This window comes from Malaclemys terrapin, chromosome 4 (genome assembly GCF_027887155.1).
Source record: "Malaclemys terrapin pileata isolate rMalTer1 chromosome 4, rMalTer1.hap1, whole genome shotgun sequence".
NCBI lineage: Eukaryota > Metazoa > Chordata > Testudines > Emydidae > Malaclemys > Malaclemys terrapin.
In genome coordinates this window covers 81,610,282-81,630,545 of record NC_071508.1, presented here as the reverse complement: position 1 = coordinate 81,630,545, position 20,264 = coordinate 81,610,282, and the positions used below count along the sequence as shown (strand labels likewise).

The 20,264-nt window shown below is 42.1% G+C and overlaps 1 protein-coding gene and 1 long non-coding RNA gene across 5 annotated transcripts in view; one reads left to right on the top strand and one right to left on the bottom strand.

Annotated features, from left to right (window-relative positions):
* Window positions 1-3,519, bottom strand: part of CSTPP1 (centriolar satellite-associated tubulin polyglutamylase complex regulator 1) — a 157,984-nt gene extending 154,465 nt beyond the window's left edge. For 2 of the 4 annotated variants that reach the window (XM_054028296.1, XM_054028295.1), the window contains exon 1: window positions 3,003-3,176. Coding sequence is in view for 1 of the 4 variants with exons in the window: in XM_054028295.1 (XP_053884270.1) it covers window positions 3,003-3,048 (46 nt within the window). In the remaining 3 variants the exon portion in view is untranslated. Of the gene's footprint in view, window positions 1-3,002; window positions 3,177-3,447 lie in introns of those variants that run through there. The other 2 variants (XM_054028297.1, XM_054028298.1) reach the window with 2 other exon arrangements.
* LOC128837272 (uncharacterized) lies at window positions 3,324-8,772 on the top strand. The gene is made up of 3 exons (XR_008444923.1): window positions 3,324-3,430; window positions 6,034-6,078; window positions 8,552-8,772. It is a non-coding gene; the product is annotated as an uncharacterized LOC128837272 (long non-coding RNA).
* Window positions 8,773-20,264: the final 11,492 nt, after the last annotated feature.

Sequence of the window (20,264 nt, the reverse complement as noted above, 5' to 3'; positions counted from 1 at the left end):
AAAAAGCAAAGGGACAGTCAAACTAAAAGGTGGCACATTCAAAACTGATAAAGGAAATACTTTTTCACACAACCTATAATTAGACTTTGAAACTCACAGCCACAGAAAATTGTTGAGGCCAAGAAATTTGCAAGATTCAATGAAGGACTAGATAATTATATGGGTAACAAGAACATGGAGTTATGAAAGAAAATACTAAAAAAAAGTTTTGGCAGGACTATAAAACTTTATATTTCAGGGGTTAAATCCATCTCTTACTATTAGGGGTTAAAAAGAGATTCATCCAGGGGGAGAGGGATGTAGATTATCCCACATCTGCCTGCACAGAGTTTCTTGTATCTTCCTCAGAAGCCTCTGGTACTGTCCACTGTTGCAAACATGATACTGTACTAGATGGATCAAGATTCTCCAATCCAATAAGGCAATTTTTATGCTCCTATCTAGCCTTGGGTATTCACAAGACAGCATGATATGATTTTAAGTCCTAAAAATTACCATCCTACTTTCCTCTCAGTTCAGTTCCAACACAATTTTAGCAGTTGCTACCTTGGGAACTGCTAGGGATAGAATCCAATCCATACTTTGTGAATGTTTGGCACACTGGTGGTTAGGAGGGGGGCACAGACTGCTAAAATCATGTCAGAACTGTTTTTTTTGTTTTTGTTTTTGTTTTAATGTAAGATTGTGATGTTAAGGACCAATACCTTGTGACTTGCCAGGGCTGGGAATATGATGATGGGTCCAGTGGTCAAAACAAAATCACTCTGATTCTTGCCCTTTTGTATAAAAGAAGCCTCTGTACTCTGGACAAACAAGCACACTAGCTACTTATACAAAGTTACCCTGACTTCAGAACAGCCCTAACCATCTGAGGGCAGCAAGCCAAGGAGTTTTGAATGTAAAAGTCATAAGGGATTCAAACATTAGGCAACATTTTCCAACCTCCTTTTGTCCTTCTCATCCCAGCTTCTCTCTAATCATTAAGTGAAGTCATACATTGACTTTATTTTACCAAAGTTATTTCCATTCAACACACTGATGCCAGAACCCTTTGCTCTTTAGTCCAATGAAACATTAAGCAGTACCCACAGACCATACTAGGCTCACTCTAGAGAGGACCAATACCCACAGCTGGGGAAAGAGAAAAAGCAGTTCCCTTGGAGCATTGCTGCAAGAGATTTGTAATCTCTGTTATATTTGACAAAGGGAGAATCACAGAAGAATGTTACTGAGTTTCATTTCAGTAGTGGATGAAAGTTTCTTTCAAGCCATGTCTGCCAACTCCTGCAGCTCCCACTTCAACGTGGAGACACCTGAATCAACAATGAGCAAAGGAAGGGAATCTGTATGCAGAGGAGATAAAGAAATACAATAGGCTGCGTGGATTTTATGTTCCACCTTGTCATAGTATGAAAGCAGTAAAAAACATTTGTTACTTACCCTACAAAATAAATAACTGAATTTAGAGAAGGGGAGACCACACTTTCCTTAACTGTGGCTTGCAGCGGCATCTTGCCAGTAACCCAAGGGCTACACCCAAGGACAAAGAAATGTACATACTTTTAAAAATAAACAAGAAATGCCCAGAACCATAACATGGTGTTTCTTGACTCTTCCCTGACAGATCAATAGAAATTGGTTGTTTTTCTTTCCCAGCAATAAAACCTTCTGTTACTCAATCTTGTCACCCAGAAACTGAGTATCGTACATGGATAAAGAAATATTTGATCCTTGAGCACTCCTGGTTTCAAAGAACACTCAAGAAATAGAGACAGAGAGCCCATCTAGTTACCTAGAGTCCACTTCCATAAAAAAAAAAAAAAAAAAAAAAAACTATATGCTTCAAATGCCCCCCTACTCCCACACCAGGGGAGCTCTATTCCCAAGATGGAAGCAGCAGGCACAAAGGAGCAAGTCAGGGACTCTAGCCTTGGAGGACAAGATGCCAGTTATATCTCCACTCAGCTTGCAAACACCCAGTCTCCTTTCACTGGTCATTTCTTACACATTTAAAAAACAACAGGACACCGGTATGAAAAAACAAGAAACATGGTTAACTGGAGAGAAAGTTGTGACTATCAAACAAATCTTGGGGATTACTAATAATAGTAGCATCATTTATACATACCAAAACCACAAACATAACATAAGAACAGCCATACCGGGTTAGACCAAAGGTCCATCTAATCCAGTATCCTATCTTCCGACAGTGGCCAATCCCAGGTGCCCCAGAGCAAATGACCAGGACAGGTAATCATCAACTGATCCATCCCTGTCACTCATTCTCAGCTTTTAGCAAACAGAATCGTCACCTGCCCATCCTTGCTAATAGCCATCGATGGACCTATCCTTCGTGAATTTATCTAGTTATTTTTTTAATCCTGTTATAGTCTTGGCCTTTACATCCTCTGGCAAGGAGTTCCACAGGTTGACTCTGTGTTGTATGAAGCAATACTTCCTTTTTGTTTGTTTTAAACCTGCTGCCTATTAATTTCATTTGGTGACCCCTAGGTCTTGTGTTATGAGAAGGTGTAAATAACACTTCCTTATTCACTTTCCAGGCTAGAAAGCCTGGAAGTTAGGTTACTTTCCCAAACATAAAGTGACAGACAGCTGAGGTCACCTTAACTCGGCCCCTCCAACTAGGAAGCCACAAAACAAAACCCCAGAACAAAGACTCCCTCGGCAGCCCCCTGCCCGCTCCTGACACCCAGTACCACCACACCAGGCCCCCGGGAAGCGAGCTCTGAAGACAAGGCTGAGCCAGGCCCGGCTAGAGCCCATCGCACGGGCAAAGGGAGCCCTGCACAGAGGCACCGACAGTGGGGTTGCCGTGGGGCCTGTGCCCGGGAGGCCAGTTCCCCGCTCTGCCCCACCGGCTCCCCTGACACTTGGGGCAGAGGCTGTAGGAGCAGCTGGGCTCACTGCCCCTCGCACAGGCTCCGCAGCGGGCTCAGAGCCCCGCCCCACACCACCCAGCCTCCCTCCTCCACTGCCCTTACCCAGGTACTCGGGCCCCGGCAGGGAAAGGCGTTCGGGGCTCAGCATCTCCCCAGCGCGCAGCTGCTCCTTCCCGGCCTCCGTCCGTCTCTAGGACGCCCGCCGCCGTCGCGGGGTGGGGGAGGGGGCATGACTTGAAACTACCTCCGTCCGGAAACAGACCCGCACAACTCAGGTTCCGCGGGGAGGGAAAGGTATCTGCGTCACACCAGGCAATCGCCCCCTCCGGGGACCTCTCCTTGCCCCGCCCAGCGCCCTCTACCAATCCCAGAAGCCCAGCCCCCGCTAGGGTGGGGTACACAGCCACAAAGGGGCTGGAGGAGCGAAGGGCGGGCCGCGCTCACTGCCGGTTGATTGACAGGGACGAGATGTGCCCCGCTGAAAGCGCCGAGGGGGGAGTCGCGCGCGCGGGCTCAGTGCGGGAGGCGCTGTAAGGCGGGGACAGACCTGAACGATTGTACGGTGTGCGCAGCTCTGGTCGCCCCGGGGCAGGGGCAGCAGCAGCAGCCAGGGCCCGAGCTGGGCGATGAGGGGCGGGACCGGGAGGAGGCTGTGATTGACGAGAATGGCACTGCGTGCGGGAGCGGGGAGGCGAATAACGGGGCATGGTGAGGGGGTCCGTATCATGCCCGGTGTAGAGAGAGCAGAGCAGGAACTCTGAGTCACCCTTTCATCATACAAGGACAAGGAGAGAGGCCCTGAGGTTGAAAGGCAGCACATTTAAAACTAACAACACTTTTGTATACAGTGCCAGTTAGCTTGTGGAACTCACTGCCACAAGAGAGCATTGAGGCTAGGAGCTCAGCCCAGTTTGAAAAAGGATCAGATATTTCGGATAATGAGAACATACAGAGTTGCATTACTATGAATTAAAATAAAACCAAAAAAGCCAGAAATTTGGAAGGAATGCAAACTCTTATGTGTCAGGACACAGGCCAGTTATCTAGCTGATGGTTTGGAATATAATTTTTCCTTATGAGTAAGTTATTCCATAACTGCCCACTTTGGGTTTTCTTGCATCTTCCTCTGAACCATCTGGTACTGGCCACAATTGGAGATGGGATAGTGGGTGAAATGGACCCATAGTCTGAGCCAATTTAGCAGTTCCTATGTTCTTAAAACTGGCAAAGATTTCTACTGTCAAGAGCAGCTACAATGATCTGCTGCTAGAGCAAGTCAATTTAGCTGCCACTGAAAAGCCAAATCTGAAAGACTTGCCTCCCGTCAGCTGCCAATAAACTTGGCCAGGAGGAAATTTCTATGAGTTGTACACTGATCCTTGGTTATTCCCTGTAAACCACAAGTTCTTCTGTCAACATCTGGAGCCCTCATTTATGAGAGGCCTTTTAAATCCAGTTTAAATGTTATGTTCTAATATTTCTCTAATTCTCTGGGATTCTTCTGTTACTTTTTGGTCTCTATGGATTGGATTTTTTTTCTTTTTTTAACTAGCTAAAGGAATAAATCTTCCTTTTGGACACTAAGAACATTTGTGGTTGTAATAATGATATGTTACAGCACGAGTGGCGCCTGACTGTTAATGACTCAAAGAAAACTAAATAAAAACAAGATGTCATTTCTGGAGCCATTCACAGAGTTTCCCTTAAGTACTATCACTTGCCCCTTGTCCCGCTGGAGCCTGGCTTGGGTGACCCACAGGACCAGCTGTAGGACTCACCTGTTCTCCCAGGCTTATCTGGTGAGGGGAGAGAGTTACTGAGACAGAGCTTATTTTTAGGGCTGTGGATGTTTGAAGTTAGTTTGCAGTTGCAATGTCTTTGGGACCGGTTTCTTTATTATGTGATTTTAACTTTATACTGAGCTTGGAGAACTCTGATGGGCTCAAATTGAAACAAAGGTCAATAAATAAACACAAAATCCCTCTATATTAAGCAACTATTTGGACTGTTACTTGTCACAGTTATATTGAAGGAATTTGTAATGGACTCCAGTCGGGTAGCAGGAGACTTAAAACATTCTGGAGAATGAACAACCTTATAAAGAGGAATCTCTTGTGCTTCAATACTATTTTTTCTAGACACACCACCTTCAATTCTTGTTTTTCTTTGCTGTCACTGTATTTAAGGAATTAGGAGTTATAATAATTTCTGTTCATTAATAACTTTGCTACACTGAAGCTAGTCCCATGCAGAGATGAGATGACAGAGAACTTAAATTATAAGAGGATTCTGGGAGTTGTAGCTTGGTTTCTATTTACAGAGTCACAAACATTAAAGGTTGAAAAGACCTATTGGGTCACACAGTCCATCTCCCAGGCAGGGTAGGTGTGACATCAGGGTCCATACACACCAAAGGGAGAATAGGGGTCTGAACCCTCAATGAATAAGCAGTTGAATCAATTGGTTGTATACAACATTATTATGTATACAGATATGTCAAGTAATGGTTATTATGAGATATGTATACAGACTGTTGTGAATTTATGTATTTGTGTCGATATAAAGCTGTGCTCAATTTCTGCTGCAACATTCAGCTCCACCTCACACCAGGGAGGTGGTCAGCCAGGTGGGTAAGGGCTGCCTCCCCAAACATACAAGACTAGCTCCAAGAATCTAGCATTTTACAATGCAGGAAAAGATAAATGATGGACCTTTACAGTTAATGGAAAGACATTGAAACGGAAAAGAAAACCCCAGTCTTGGAAAACTAAGAAAGGGGGAAGTTTCCCCCACTCTGAATAACCATGAGTCATCCTGACAGGAGAAAGAGGAAAAAAAGGCAAAAATCCTTTTAAAAGCAGGCAATTGACTGAGATTTTATGTCCCAAACTGAAGGACAGTCTCGAAGGCAGTGAACACTGGATCCCATTTTAGGGCTAGCGGGCAGACTGGGAAATTGTTCAGAGGCAATAGTAACTGGCATTAGAAAAGGCAATTTGTCTAATACAGAAGTGTAGAGCCTGAAGTTGTGTCTTTCTGTTTATTTTCTCTGTGTCCATTTCCTTGCTATTTCACTGTTGAATGTGTGGATTTTCTATTAAATAAACCCTTTGTTTATTTTTACCCCAAACAGATCTCTGTTGTACAAACTGTGTGTTGCAAAGTGAACTGAAAACTGGTGAGCAGTGTTCACTCCTTCAGTGATGACAATCGTGAGGGGAAAAGTCCAGGTTCCTGGTAGTAAAGAACTCAGGGTAGACAGATTTGGGGGGCGAGTTGGGACTGGAAGGGATGTTGAGGTCACCCTTCCAGGAGCAATGAGGCTGGTGGAAGCCAGCTGTAGGCTGGCTACTGGTGTCAAGGCTCTGAGCCATAGCAACATAGCATTAAGGCACCCAAAGTTATAAAGCAGGCAGTGAGAGAACCCTTCACTGGTGTGGGAGGTCCCCAAAAAAATCGCAGTCGGATTGTTTATATTTTTTAGTGTTTTGTTCAGACTAGTTTGAATCCTCCACTGTGGTAGGATTTCATCCCTTCATTTGGGAAAATTTTTACCATCACACATTAGCCTCTGACATCTCCCAGGGAACCTTTTCTGATGTTCATCCTACATTATTTCTTTCTTAATTTCTCCCTGCATCCTACCCCAATAATTCCTCTCTCCCTATATCCTACCCCAGTAATTCCTCTCTTCTCGATTTCTGTGCCCTTTAGATATGTGTAGATTTTTGTCTCCCCTGCATGCCCATTTAATCATCTTTTAGACAAACATGAAAGCAGCTCAGACTTAACAGAGATTCCTGCAATATCCCCCTCTAGACTTAAACTCAGTATATTGTTGTTTATCATTAGCTTTTGTTTGTGCTTCATCAGTCAAATGGACCATAATCCCAATTACAATATTCATAGCTAAAACCGCTTGAATTAATTTTGAGAGTAAGGTTTATGAGATGTCATATCAAATACTTCACTAAAATCCAAATTTATTTAATATTGCATCTACTGTTTTCTATTCATCCACTCATGTTTTAATTCTATTAGAAAAGGCAATCAAGTTTGTTAGGCAACATTTGCTCTTTATAAATGCCCTATGCTGTTTATTGCTTGTGGTTCCATTAGCTGATCAGTGAATTTCTCCATCCCATATGTTCAACTATTTTACAAGGTATAGAAGTTAGATTTACGAGATAATAACTGTCAGGATCACTCTTCTTCCCTTTTGTGAAAACTAGTACCTCATTTACTCTTCTCCAATCTGCAAGTTCCTCCCAAGCTCTTAATTACTTAAAGAAAAGTTGTCAGTGGTACATTAAACTTCTTAGCTAAAGTCATTATCCAAGTACCTAGAGTTATAAATGTTATAGATAATTTCCTTGATATCTTAGAATACGTATCCTCAATTTTATGTCAGTATTATAAATGTCTCTCAGCAAATTAATGATCAGACTTAGATTAGACTCCTTTGCTTTCATTCATTCAAACATATTTTGGGTGCACAGCTTAGTTTTCTCCTTACTGTTTCTCTCTTTGGCCTTTTGCTTCGTGTTATCATAACTAAAGAGAAACCTGTTTCCCCTCATTAAAGTTCTCCTAAACAGGAGCTACTCATTCAGAAAAATAGGCTGTGTGTCTTATAAAAAATAATAAATAGAAACAGATAACAAGAAAAATTTCCAAGGGAAATGTCTTGTTTTAAACAGGCTCCATCATTGGAAATGTTTCATCTGGCTCCCATATCTTCCTGTCAGATTAAAACATTCTAATTGCCTAGGACTTTGGCAATTATTTCTACAATAACTACATAAACCCTAACTATGATGGAGGGAGCAATTTAAGTGAACTCCCAAGGTCTGTGGAATAGTCTTGAAGCAAGAAGAGCGATAGAAACCCCCTTGCTTAAAACATTTACAACTAAGTTGTACAAAGAACCAGAGAATACACTGTAGGCAGTCTCCAATCCTGCTTTGGCTCTAACTTCTATTAAATTACTGTAAACTAGGTTCACAAGAAACTTTGGGAACAAGTCTCTTGTCTCTAATAAGACCTTTAAGCTCCCACGCTGATGAGCATAGCTATGGCCTCACCGCCTACACCACTGAGGCCTTGGCTACACTCGCAGATTCACAGCGCTGCCGCGGAAGTGCTGTGAAGCGCGAGTGTAGTCGCGCCGCCAGCGCTGCGAGAGGTCTCCGAGGGGAATAGCTTGCAGCGCTGCGAGCGAGCATGCAGCTCTGCAGGCACTGATTACACTGGCGCTTTACAGCGCTGCACTTGCTGTGCTCGGGGGGGGTGTTTTTTCACACCCCTGAGCGCAGCAAGTGCAGCGCTGTGAATTGCCAGTGTAGCCAAGGCCTTAGTTTTGGTGGTTTCCCATCTAAATATTGACTCAGCTCTACTTAGCATGTGAGATTTAGCAAGGTGACAGGCCAAAGTGGTACAGTTGCAAGGATAAAGAAATGGTTATTTCAGGTACCCTAACCCATCAGCTAAAATCTGCCTCCTTCTGCTTCTAGTCCCCCAGAATTCAGTATTTGCCACATAAAGAATTTGTTAGTCTCTAAGGTGCCACAAGTACTCCTGTTCTTCTTTTTGCGGATACAGACTAACACGGCTGTTACTCTGAAACTTGTTCTTCTTTTGTAATCCTTTAGAATCCCAATCAAAAGGGCTGAGCTGCCTCATAGTGATCTGGATTATGAGTGATCTTGGAAGGGCATCTGCACCGTAAATGCAGATATGAAGAGCCCCAGAGCCACTGGACTGGAACATTCTCAGAATGAGGGCTTTTCAGCTCTTTGATTATTTTTATTAGGTTGTTTGGGCTCATACTGTATGTTTAATATTTATTATTATTAAAAAATAAGTATTTGGATTGTTGACTCTTTGACCCAAGCAGTTAGCCAATATGTGGGGCCTTGGATTATTTTAGTTAGGATGAGAATTTGATGACAAAAGTCAGGTATTTCATTGGTACAATCCTGTTTATTTACAAAAAATGTACATAAAGTGCTGTTCCTCTAAACACAATAGGAACAAAGAAATGGAGGTGGTTTCCTTGTTCAGAAATCCAAGTGTGCCTTTCCAGCGAGTACTATGCCCAGAACGAGTCAATTGGTCCTCCATTCTCTGTGTTTGCAATCAGTCCCCACAGAAACCCCTCAGCCTACATAGTTTCGTTTCTGCTCAAACCTTGCCATGCTGGCCAGTATCTTGGGCAATTACTTGTATTGTTTCAGCTATCACTATGCAAAGGGGCATGTAATTGCTCCTTCTGTTTACCCTGATAGAAAGGTACTTAGTACATCCATGAGCTTTAACCAGGTCTGTGACTGATGGCAGACATTAACACCATGGAGCACAACAGTATTCTGGTAGGACAGACAAGGTAACAGACACTGTTCTCACACACAAGAAAACAGTCCCTGCCCCAGACAGCTTCCAGTCTAAAAAGGCAAACAGACAAAGGGTGGGTAAGAGGGGTAAAACACAATCTATTAAAAGAAATCAACTAACTTCATTAGTTGCTTATTCTTTTAGCCTTGGCAGCAGAGATAAATCTTGAGGAGGGATATGAAGCAGCAGAGAATTGTGGCTTTACAAACTATTATTTATTATTTGTATTACAATGTGGAAGAAGTGAGGTTTTTACCATAAAGCTTATGCCCAAATAAATCTGTTAGTCTTTAAGGTGCCACCAGACTCCTTTTGGTTTTTATAGATAAATAGATTACATTTTGATTATTAGTGGTCCAGTTTTAGGTGGTAATAAAATAGTGCAACAGGAGTAGTCAAGCTTGATTGCCTTTATCAATAAAGTTCCCTTTATTCTTTAAGAATAGTGCATAATAAGAACAGATATACAATACTCAGTCCTTATGGAACCAAAACTTGCAGCTGATGATAGTCTGATCCCAGTTCTGTCTGGTTCAACCAATAACTCAAACTTACAGTTATTTATAGATAGATTGTTGACAGCCTATAACTTCCTTTTTTTAAAATATACAAGACAGTTATGCATACCCCCTTTTGTCTGTTACGTGTTGCAGATTTCCAAGCACATATTGAAATATCATCCAGACTTTCCATACGAATGTGGTTAGAGCATTTGTGGTTAACACACTTATTCTGATCAACAGGATATTATACTAAACATTAAGAGTGGAAAGTTTTGTTGCTTAATAAAGGTTAAACAACTTTATATCATTATTACAAATTATTCCCAAAGCTTCCTAGGGTTTTGATTTACTTAACAATAGGTCATTACTTAGCAATAATCCCTTTTCGCTTAATGGTCAGCAAGTGGTGCCTAAAAGGTTCAACTGAAATCAAGGTCCCATTGTTCTGTGCACTGTAGGAATACGGTACTAGCTGAGACAGGGTGATTAATTTATGAGAGGCATTGTGGAAATGGCCTAGAAACCCTTGTGGAATTACTGATTTAATTATTGAAATTATAAATATGCTTACCACATTCCCTAAGCACATTCACTAAATAATAAAAAGATGAGCAAATTAACTTCATGTCAGTTAAAGGATTCAGCCAAAAATCCAGTGAAATTACTTTATGAAAATCCCTACCCTGTAGTATTAATGAACTCTCAGGAGACAGGTTGGTTGCAGAGAAAGATTGGTACTTTTTATTAACTACTGCACTCAACTCAGTCTGAGCCTGCTCAAGCTGCAGGAAACATCTAGATTACACTGGACACAACCCTTAGCTTAGTCACTCTTAGTAGTTTGATGCTATTTCTTTAACAGCCCTTCAAAAGAAACCTCATCCACCTGAACTCACTTTCTCAGGGAAAAGCCTGGGCAAACAGGAAGGCCTTGCATTGTGCTCTGGAGGTCAACAAACTTCAGGGGCATAATGGTCAGAGTCAAAGGCCTTTCACAGCCAACATCCTGCCAGAAGTTATAATCTGGAGGCTATTAGCACAAGCATTTTAAGGATTCTCAACTAATAGAAGAGGTCGCTATGAAAGATACATGTCTCTGAAGCAGCCAAGATTCATACCATAAAGTGCTTCAAATTTAACACCTGCAATTGCACCTAGAACTCTTATGTCAAGTGCCTATTTCACTACTAATGTAGCAGAAGCAAATAGAAATCTGCAATACCCTCAAAAATTTCCAATTTTCCTTACTCACCTGGATTCTTCATGGGTTGGTATGAGTTTTATTTTGTCCCCTTGGGCTGGTGAATAGAAGGAACCTAAATGGAGATCTGATGTGCCCATGAACATAGTGTTCTCATTGGGAAGTCTATAGGTTGCTGGAACCCTACATTCATAATGCCTTAGGTTTAATATTGTTCCCAGATCATAACACAAGAACTAGAGGGTCACCAAATGAAATTAATGGCAGCAGGTTTAAAACTAATAAAAATAAATATTTCTTTACACAACACACAGTCAACCTCTGGAACTCCTTGCCAGAGGATGTTGTGAAGACCAAGACCATAACAGGATTCAAAAAAGAACTAGATAAATTCATGGAGGATAGGTCCATCAATGGCTATTCACCAGGATGGGCAGGAAAGGTGTCACTAGCCTCTGTTTGTCAGAAGCTGGGAATGAGTGATGGGATGGATCAGTTGATGATCACCTGTTCTGGTCATTCCCTCAGGGGCACCTGGCACTGGCCACTGTCAAAAGACAGGATACTGGGCTAGATGGACCTTTGATCTGACCCAGTAGGGCCATTCTTATGTTCTTACATTCAAAATATAAATTGCTAAAAACAAATCCTGAAACATTTTTCCTTACCCCAGATCATAGATATAGCTTTTAAAATCTGTCTGATCTGTTTAGGTCAAGAGGAAGCATTGTATGCTGGGGAGTATAGCTTGTGCAAGCTGCATCTTTGGGTAGGTCTACAGTTACCTCCGGGTCCGGCAGTAAGCAATCGATCTTCTGGGATCGATTTATTGCGTCTTGTCTAGACGCGATAAATTGATCCCGGATCGATCCTGGAAGTGCTCACCATCGACGCCGGTACTCCAGCTCGGCGAGAGGAGTACGCGGCATCGACGGGGGAGCCTGCCTGCCGCGTCTGGACCCGCGGTAAGTTCGAACTAAGGTACTTCGAATTCAGCTACGTACTTAACGTAGCTGAATTTGCGTACCTTAGTTCGAAATGGGGGGTTAGTGTGGACCAGGCTTACATCTCAAAGTTGAGGGTGGCTGCAAGTTGCATTATAGATCTCTAACCTACATTAAGAATAGAGCCCAAACACTGGCCATCCTTGAGTTCAAGCCTCAGCAAGGAAAATTGGCTTTTTTCTGTGATGGTAAATTGGAGGATAATCTCTCAATAGTTCACATTATCTCTTCAGAAAAGAAAAGGCAACATCTTTAGAAGTACTTAAGTACCAAGTGAGTAACCCTTCTCTGCTGGAATGCCGCCCTGCTAATGATGCAGAGAAGAAAAACAGCCATTTCTGGCAGAGTTTACAGGCTCTCTCATGCCAAACAAAAAAGTCTAAAACGCCTGGTAAAAATAAATATTGCTTGGAAATTCTGGCATGGGAAACATTTCTGACGGCCAAGGCTTAGCTCATCCTGGGGGGTAACCCAAAAAGGCCTGTGCTTTTCATTCTTGACTGTTGAATATTCCCTGTAACCCTCAGCAGCCAGGACTGTGTCTATCCACTGTGTATGTGTGTGCCTGTGCACACAAAAGAGATGTAGATAGAGTTTGAATGTGACTATGTATGAGAGAGATGCAGCCTCTTGGGCTGTAATCAGGTAATAATTCTGATGGATTATGCAGCTTGTCATGGAAAAGAAGCCTGTTTTCTGTATACAGAATGGAGAATATTTAATAATGTAAAGGGGACAAAGTAAGGAATGTTCATTGTCTCTCCTGCTGGTTACACAGCACCTGAGACATTTTCAAGAGTAACAATATTTGTAGTGCTATATGGAGAGAAAGTGGGAGCCAGAAAGTTTGGTAGTAGTTGGGGAGCTTAGAAAAGAGAAACTGAGATATACATGTGTGATGTTCCCCTTTTTGTTATCTGGACCGGTGATCTGCTAGGTCACTCCAATCCTTGACTCTGGGAGCCAGCCTTACCCTGCTCTGCTGTGAGAACCTCCACTCCTGGGCTGTTCACGCACAGCTTCTGGCATGTAAGCTTCTCCTTGGATTGTGCAACCAAATGACACTAGCCAATATCTCCAGTCCCAGACACAACCCTAGGAACCTCCATCTTGCAGTGTCCAGTTATGCCCAATGGATGCTGCAAGCTTATATGAATTTGTCAATTTAACAAAGAAATTGGTATGTACCAGGCTTGTTATCCCAAGGGGAGCCTCTGACATGCTTCAAACCAAATGTACTGCTTCCGGTAGAATAAACAAACGAATTTATTAACTACAAAGATAGAATTTAAGTGATTATAAGTCAAAGCACAACAAGTCAGATTTGGTCAATTGAAATCAAAGCAAAATGCATTCTGAGCTGATCTTAACACTTTCAGTGCCATTACAAACTTGGATGCTTCTCACCACAGGCTGGCTGATTGCCCTTCAGCCAGGCTCTCCCCTTTTATCAGTGCTTCAGTCACTTGGTGGTGATGTCTGTAGATGGAGGTGGAAGAGAGAGGAAGAGCATGGCAAACAGCTCTCCCTTTTATCATGTCCTTTCTTCCCTCTTGGCCTTGCTCTCCCACTCCGTCCCCACCCCTTCAGAGGCAGGTGAGCATTACCTCATCGTAGTCACAAACTGACCAAAGGAAGGGGGGATGACTCACTCGAGAGTCCAACAGATCCTTTAAAAAAAACGAGGAGTCCTTGTGGCACCTTAGAGACTAAAAAATTTATTTGGGCATAAGCTTTCATGGGCTAGAACCCACTTCATCAGATGTATGAAGTGAAAAATACAGGAGCAGGTATAAATACATGAAAAGATAGGGGTTGCTTTACCAAGTGTTAGGTCAGTCTAACGAGGTAAATCAATTAATAGCAGGATACCAAGGCAGGAAAAATAACTTTTGAAGTGTTAAGAGAGTGGCCCATTACAGACAGTTGACAAGAAGGTGTGAGTAACAGTAGGGAGAAATTAGCATTGGGGAAATTAAATTTAGGTTTTGTAATGACCCAACCACTCCTAGTCTTTATTCAGGCCTAATCTGATGGTATCCAGTTTGCAAATTAATTCCAGTTCTGCACCTTCATGTTAGAGTCTGTTTTTGAAGTTTTTTTGTTGAAGAATTGCCACTTTGCGATTTGTTATTGAGTGACCAGAGAGATTGAAGTGGTCTCCTACTGGTTCTTGAATGTTATGATTCCTGATGTCAGATTTGTGTCTATTTATTCTTTTGCGTAGATACTGTCTGGTTTGGCCAATGTACATGGCAGAGGGGCATTGCTGGCACATGATGGCATATACAAGGCCGCCCGGGTGGGGGCAAGTGGGGCAATTTGCCCCGGGCCCCACAGGGGCCCCCACGAGAATATAATATTCTATAGTATTGCAACTTTTTTTTATGGAAGGGGCCCCCGAAATTGCTTTGCCACAGGGTCCCTGAATCCTCTGGGCAGCCCTGTGTATCGCATTGGTAGATGTGCAGGTGAACGAACCCTGAATGGTGTGGCTGATGTGGTTAGGTACTATGATGGTGTCCCTTTAATAGATATGTGGACAGAGTTAGTACTGGGGTTTGTAGCAGGGTTTGGTTCCTGGGTTGGTGTTTTTGTTGTGTGGTGTGTAGTTGCTGGTGAGTGTTTGCTTCAGGTTGGGGGGCTATCTGTAAGCGAGGACTTACATACATTTCCTACATTACATACATTTCCTACATCTGATGAAGTGGGTTCTAGCCCACGAAAGCTTATGTCCAAATAAATTTGTTAGTTTCTCAGGTGCCACAAGGACTCCTCGTTTTTTTTTGCTGATACAGACTAACAGGGCTACCACTGAAACCTGTCAACAGATCCTTTGTTGCTGCCTAGGCTAGTGTCCTTTGTTCCTGTGAGGCTGGGCTGGGTTTTCCCATACATGCCCTGATGAGGTGTGAACTGTCCCTCTGCTCTTGGAGAGTTTTGCCTGGGCCTGTTTTAAGCCATGAGGACACATTTTCAGCCTCATAACTATATACATGAAATTACAACCAATAACATTACTGTAATAACAATTACTATAACATCACTATAACAACAATGCTCAGTGCATCATGAGCCTTCCGAAGACAGCTGACATGACAAACTTTGCATTGGATACCACACTATCGTTTTATAAGGATGAACCTGGGGGTGTAGGGTGTTCCCGTGAGGTACAGAACGTCACAACATGCAAGAAAGAAGAAGTTGTAGATGAATTAATTACTGAGAAGAGAAACTACAGTGAAAAGGAAGGAAACAAAGACCAAGAGACACTGGCAAATAATTCTAAAATGGAAGGGGAAAAACATATTTTCCAGAATGAAATAGAAAAATGTTTTTATGGCCTATTTAAAATTAAAATGAAAAATGTGGGAGATTGTATTTAAATTTCTCTTTATGGTTTGTGAACTCAACTGCACCATTAAGATAGCTTCTAAAACACAGAGCATGAAATTGACTAGTCCAATCCCCTACCCAAATTGAGAGTGAAATACAAAATAGTAAAGAAACCTCTTTAGGGGTGAAAAGTCAATCCAAAGTTTATACGTCTTTTGTTAAATGTCGTACAGTGATAAGAATAGAGGTAAGAATTATTATTCCTTAATGAAGAGCCCTGAACTTGGGGGAAGCTCAAATCTAGATATAAACTTTATGACTTGAGTCCGTTTCTATGATTTACTGAGCATAGCTGATCAGCAGTACTGGTGCTAACCCACAGGGAGCCCTAAACAGGAATATTTCTGGCTCCCCACCCCACATACTAATAACTAAAAGGGAGTCTCCTGGAGCTACTCGGGGTCCTAAACAATTGCTTAGTTTGCTTATACCTTCCCCTGACTCTGCTGATCAGTATCTCTGGTGTTGTTCAAAACAGAGAAGATACTGTCTCTAGAACTGGCAGTTTGTATTAAGGGCTTGAACTTGTGCCCACTAAAGTCAATGGTAAAGCTCCCACTGACTTCACTGGTTTAGGATCAGGAGCTAAATAAACAATGCAGCACACACACACAAACACTGCCTCAGATTGTCAGAATTTTAATATACGTTTTAAATATGCAGAATTATTTTTCACTCTCCTCATTAGCAAAAGCAGATCAACTATTTTTGCTTAAACAATCCAGAAAATTCACCCTTGGGCAGAGACCAAATCTGGAAAATTTCAACACAAAATGTGAATATTTTGCAAGTTGATGAGTGCCTAAAATAGGGCTATATAATGGAAACCATTTGTATCCTTAACTATAATGGTTGCTGTCTCTCCAACTTTGAGTTTTAAGTTAAAGGATTTGTTTGGCTGATGCAGAGGCCAGGCAAACTTCACAGCCACAGAGAAAATGCCAGAACCACAGAAGAGAGAGTTCAGATTTATTAGTATTACCCCTCCCCATAATAGTTTTATTGGCAATGCAATATTTAGTCTTTCACCCCAGGTCACCAGTTCAAAGTTAGCCCATGTTGGTAGTAACCAAATCTTATCTGTTTTCGGTGGCCTGTATGAAAGTATGGGGGCAGGAGAAAAGATTCCCACTGGAGTGGTAGCCCAATCACAAAATCTTACCATTACAATCAACATTTTAGCCCTCCTGTTGCAGAGAGACAAATAACGGAATGAGACATGGAGATTGTGTTTTTTCTTCCCCCATTAGAGGTGGGACCTCTCTCTGTTAGGGTTTAGGCTCACTGGCAGGCGGTAGATGTGAGAAAACATGCACTACTGGTACTGCCTTTTCTGTGGATAAGCAGATGATGATTCCATCTCTAGGACTACCTAGATGGTGCTTTGCATGACCACTAAACTCAAGTATAATATTTTAAATAATAACAATCAGACCTTTTACTATTAAAAAACAACCCAGTGAACTAATGTTTGTGTGTAATTAAGTCCCAACTCCGCAGCGACCTGCATGAACATATTGGATGCAGGTATATATGGCTGGGAGGGAGGTTAGATGTGTGGGGAGGGTGGCTGATCTCAGACACGTGTGGAGACATAGAGGGTGTGTGCAATTGTGTAACTTACCCTCATCTGTGACTTCATGCAGCTCCAATTTAGTGCAGGCAAGAAGCAATTAGTTGGTTCCAATCTTCTCTCAACCACTTTCATCAAGAGATAAGGTGAGAAATGGGAGAGGTATGAAGAGGAATCTCTGAGTCAGCCATCTGATAGGGAGGCAGAAGCTTGACATGCTATATCTCTATCGGACAGACCTAAGGGTTCTGTCTTTTACATGTTGGCAGCCCTTGCCTAGCCTACCATGCCAAAAAAGTAAAAGGACTGATTCATCGCCAAGAAAGCAAACACCCACATATTTCTGTCTACATTTTTACATGTCCCTCATCACCATAGTAGCTGAGCTCTGGCTAACAAGAGACCTATCTCTCTTACTGAGCAGGTTTGTGGGCCTGAGAGCATTATATGTTGGTGCCTTTCACTTCCCTTTCCTTCCCATGAAGATTTGCCACGCAACAGCTTCCCTCTGAGACCCAATTAATACAAATCAGTGTTTCAGGAATGGGGAGCCTTATCTCATCAGGCACAAGAGCACCCTGCCTCAGACGCTTGTTTAGGATAAGACAATCCCCTTCTCTCTATATAATGTGATGGAATTCCACCACTTAGCCTCTCAGCCTAACACTGTGACCAACATTTACAAACTAAATCAGTAGCCTGAAATCAAAGAGACTTGTAAGTACTCAACTCCTTAGAAAAATCAAACCACTTTTCTAAATGCTCAACACTGGAGTTAGGAGAGCAACTTTATTCTCATACATTTGAATGCATAAGTCTGGGAGGTTAGGAACAGTTGGACTTCCATCCTTCAAACTAAGTTCTCAGAGTGCCATTGCTAGCTCTTAAATGGACATCTCCCTTGTTTACTCTTTCCTTTTTGCCAGGCTCAAGGCAGTCAATTGTGATGTTCCTGAGACTAGACTTCAGGCTACATTTGCAACTTTAAAAACAATGAGGAGTCCTTGTGGCACCTTAGAGACTAACAAATTTATTTGGGCATAAGATTTTGTGGTCTAGAACCCACTTCATCAGATGCATGGAATGGAAAATACAGAAGCAGGTATAAATACATGAACAGATGTGAGTTGCCTTACCAAGTGTAAGGTCATTCTAACAAGTCAATTCAATTAACAGCAGGATACAAGGGAGAAAACATAACTTTTGAAGTGGTAATGAGAGTGGCCCATTTCAGACATCAGAGGGGTAGCCGTGTTAGTCTGGATCTGTAAAAAGCAACAGAGAGTCCTGTGGCACCTTTAAGACTAACAGATGTATTGGAGCATAAGCTTTCGTGGGTGAATACCCACTTCGTCAGACGCCATGTGGTATTCACCCACGAAAGCTTATGCTCCAATACATCTGTTAGTCTTAAAGGTGCCACAGGACTCTGTTCCATTTCAGACAGTTGACAAGAAGGTGTGAATAATAGTAGGGGGAAATTAGTATTGGGGACATTAGGTTTAGGTTTTCTTAATATGTGTTTGGTTTTGTAGATCTGCAGTGTAAAATACAGCATTGATGGTTGAAAGCAGTATACAGGAAAGCAGTAGAGTTTAACTGACAGCCATAAGCATATCTTATAAAAAACATCAATGGTTAGAAAACTTCAGGGAAAGCAACCAAGGGAAGAGGTGAATCCACAGTATAAAGTATTCACATGAAGATGCCAGAGTCAGGTATATGTATATTTCATATACTCCTGGAGATGTGGAACTCAAAGTTGGCTCTTCAACTCCAAAACCCTAGGCCACTCAAGCTACAATCTTTTTTGATCACTAGAGATGTCACAGGCAAGGGAACTGAGATTCGTGTTGTAATAATGCAGTAATTATGAATAATAATGGTAATAAAGGTAACGCAGGAAATCTTGAATTTTGACTGGGCAAGAGCCATAGCACTCTCTTGACCCAACTGCCCTGTATGGAACAACTTGTTTTTTTCTTCATAGACTATAGCCCCAGTTAATCAATGCTCCACCTACTGAGGAACTGCTCTTGACCAGTCACAATGCAAGATTTCCTAATAGCCTTTCTAATTAGTTATATATAAATTACATATTTATTAACATCTCAGGGAAGGTTTGTGCACATAGCCCATGGGGGGATCTGTAAAAACACTTTGACAGATAAAACATACAAGACGTTTTTTACATACTCGAATTCTTCTTTCCTTCTTCTCATCAAGGTTTCTCTGTAAAATACTTATTATTTGACAATGTGTTTTACAAGGTGCCCTCATTTCTCTGCTAGTGGCCTTACCTGCTTATGCCTCTGTCCTTGCTTCCCAAGTACAGGAGCTTACCCTCTTGATCATATTTTGCACTTCTCTAGTGTTTTCACCAGAGAATCTCTACATTATTTACAAAGCATATTAAGGATAATTATCCCCATTGTACAAATGGGGAACCTGAGGTATGGACAGGGGAAGTGACTTCCCTAATGTCATGCACAGAAAAAGTGACAAGAACCCAGGTCATCTGACTCGCACAATCCTAGTCTAAACATACTACTTTTTGGTAGCTCAGTAGGTGTCCTCTTCCTTTTATAGCATGACTTTGTAAACACGATGCAACCACATACAAGGGAATAATAAATTTCCCAGGAGAGCGGAGGGGACAAAAGTTACCAGGCTTATTTGTTTATTAAAAGTCATGACAAAGTATTTCTCAAAAGGATTTGGTTTCATGCACGGGAAAATGCTTCTGTCTCAATCCTTCGGAAACTTTTATTCAGCCTGATGCATGTCACCATCAGGAAGTTCTATGTCTAATCTGTGTACTTTTACCATACTCAGCACTGGTGCATCTGAACATCTTACAAACTTCTATGGACCTGATCATGGATCTCAACAGAGCTATGCTGATTTACTAGCTGAGGCTCTCACCCTATAGATCCTGCAGGGAGTAAAAAAGCTTTGGGTCTGTTCTTCTTTCCACAAATAGGTAGAAGTATTTTTGTTATTGTGGGAAATGGGTCTAATTTTATTCTGAAGCTGAGTAGGTTTCTGGCTAAATTCAACCAACATGTTCTTAACTTCATCCCATTACTCCTAATTCTACCCCTTGTTTCACCATAAACGATACCTCTCTCTCCTTGGAGTTTCACTCACTCACTCATGCCCGTCACCCCAGTCGGGGTATGGGCCGCCAACCACAGATCTCCAGAGTCCTTTATCCTGGGCCATTTGCTCTAGCTGGTTCCAGGTATAGCCCATTTTTTTGCTATCAGCCTGAAGGTCGCGTCACCAGGTGTT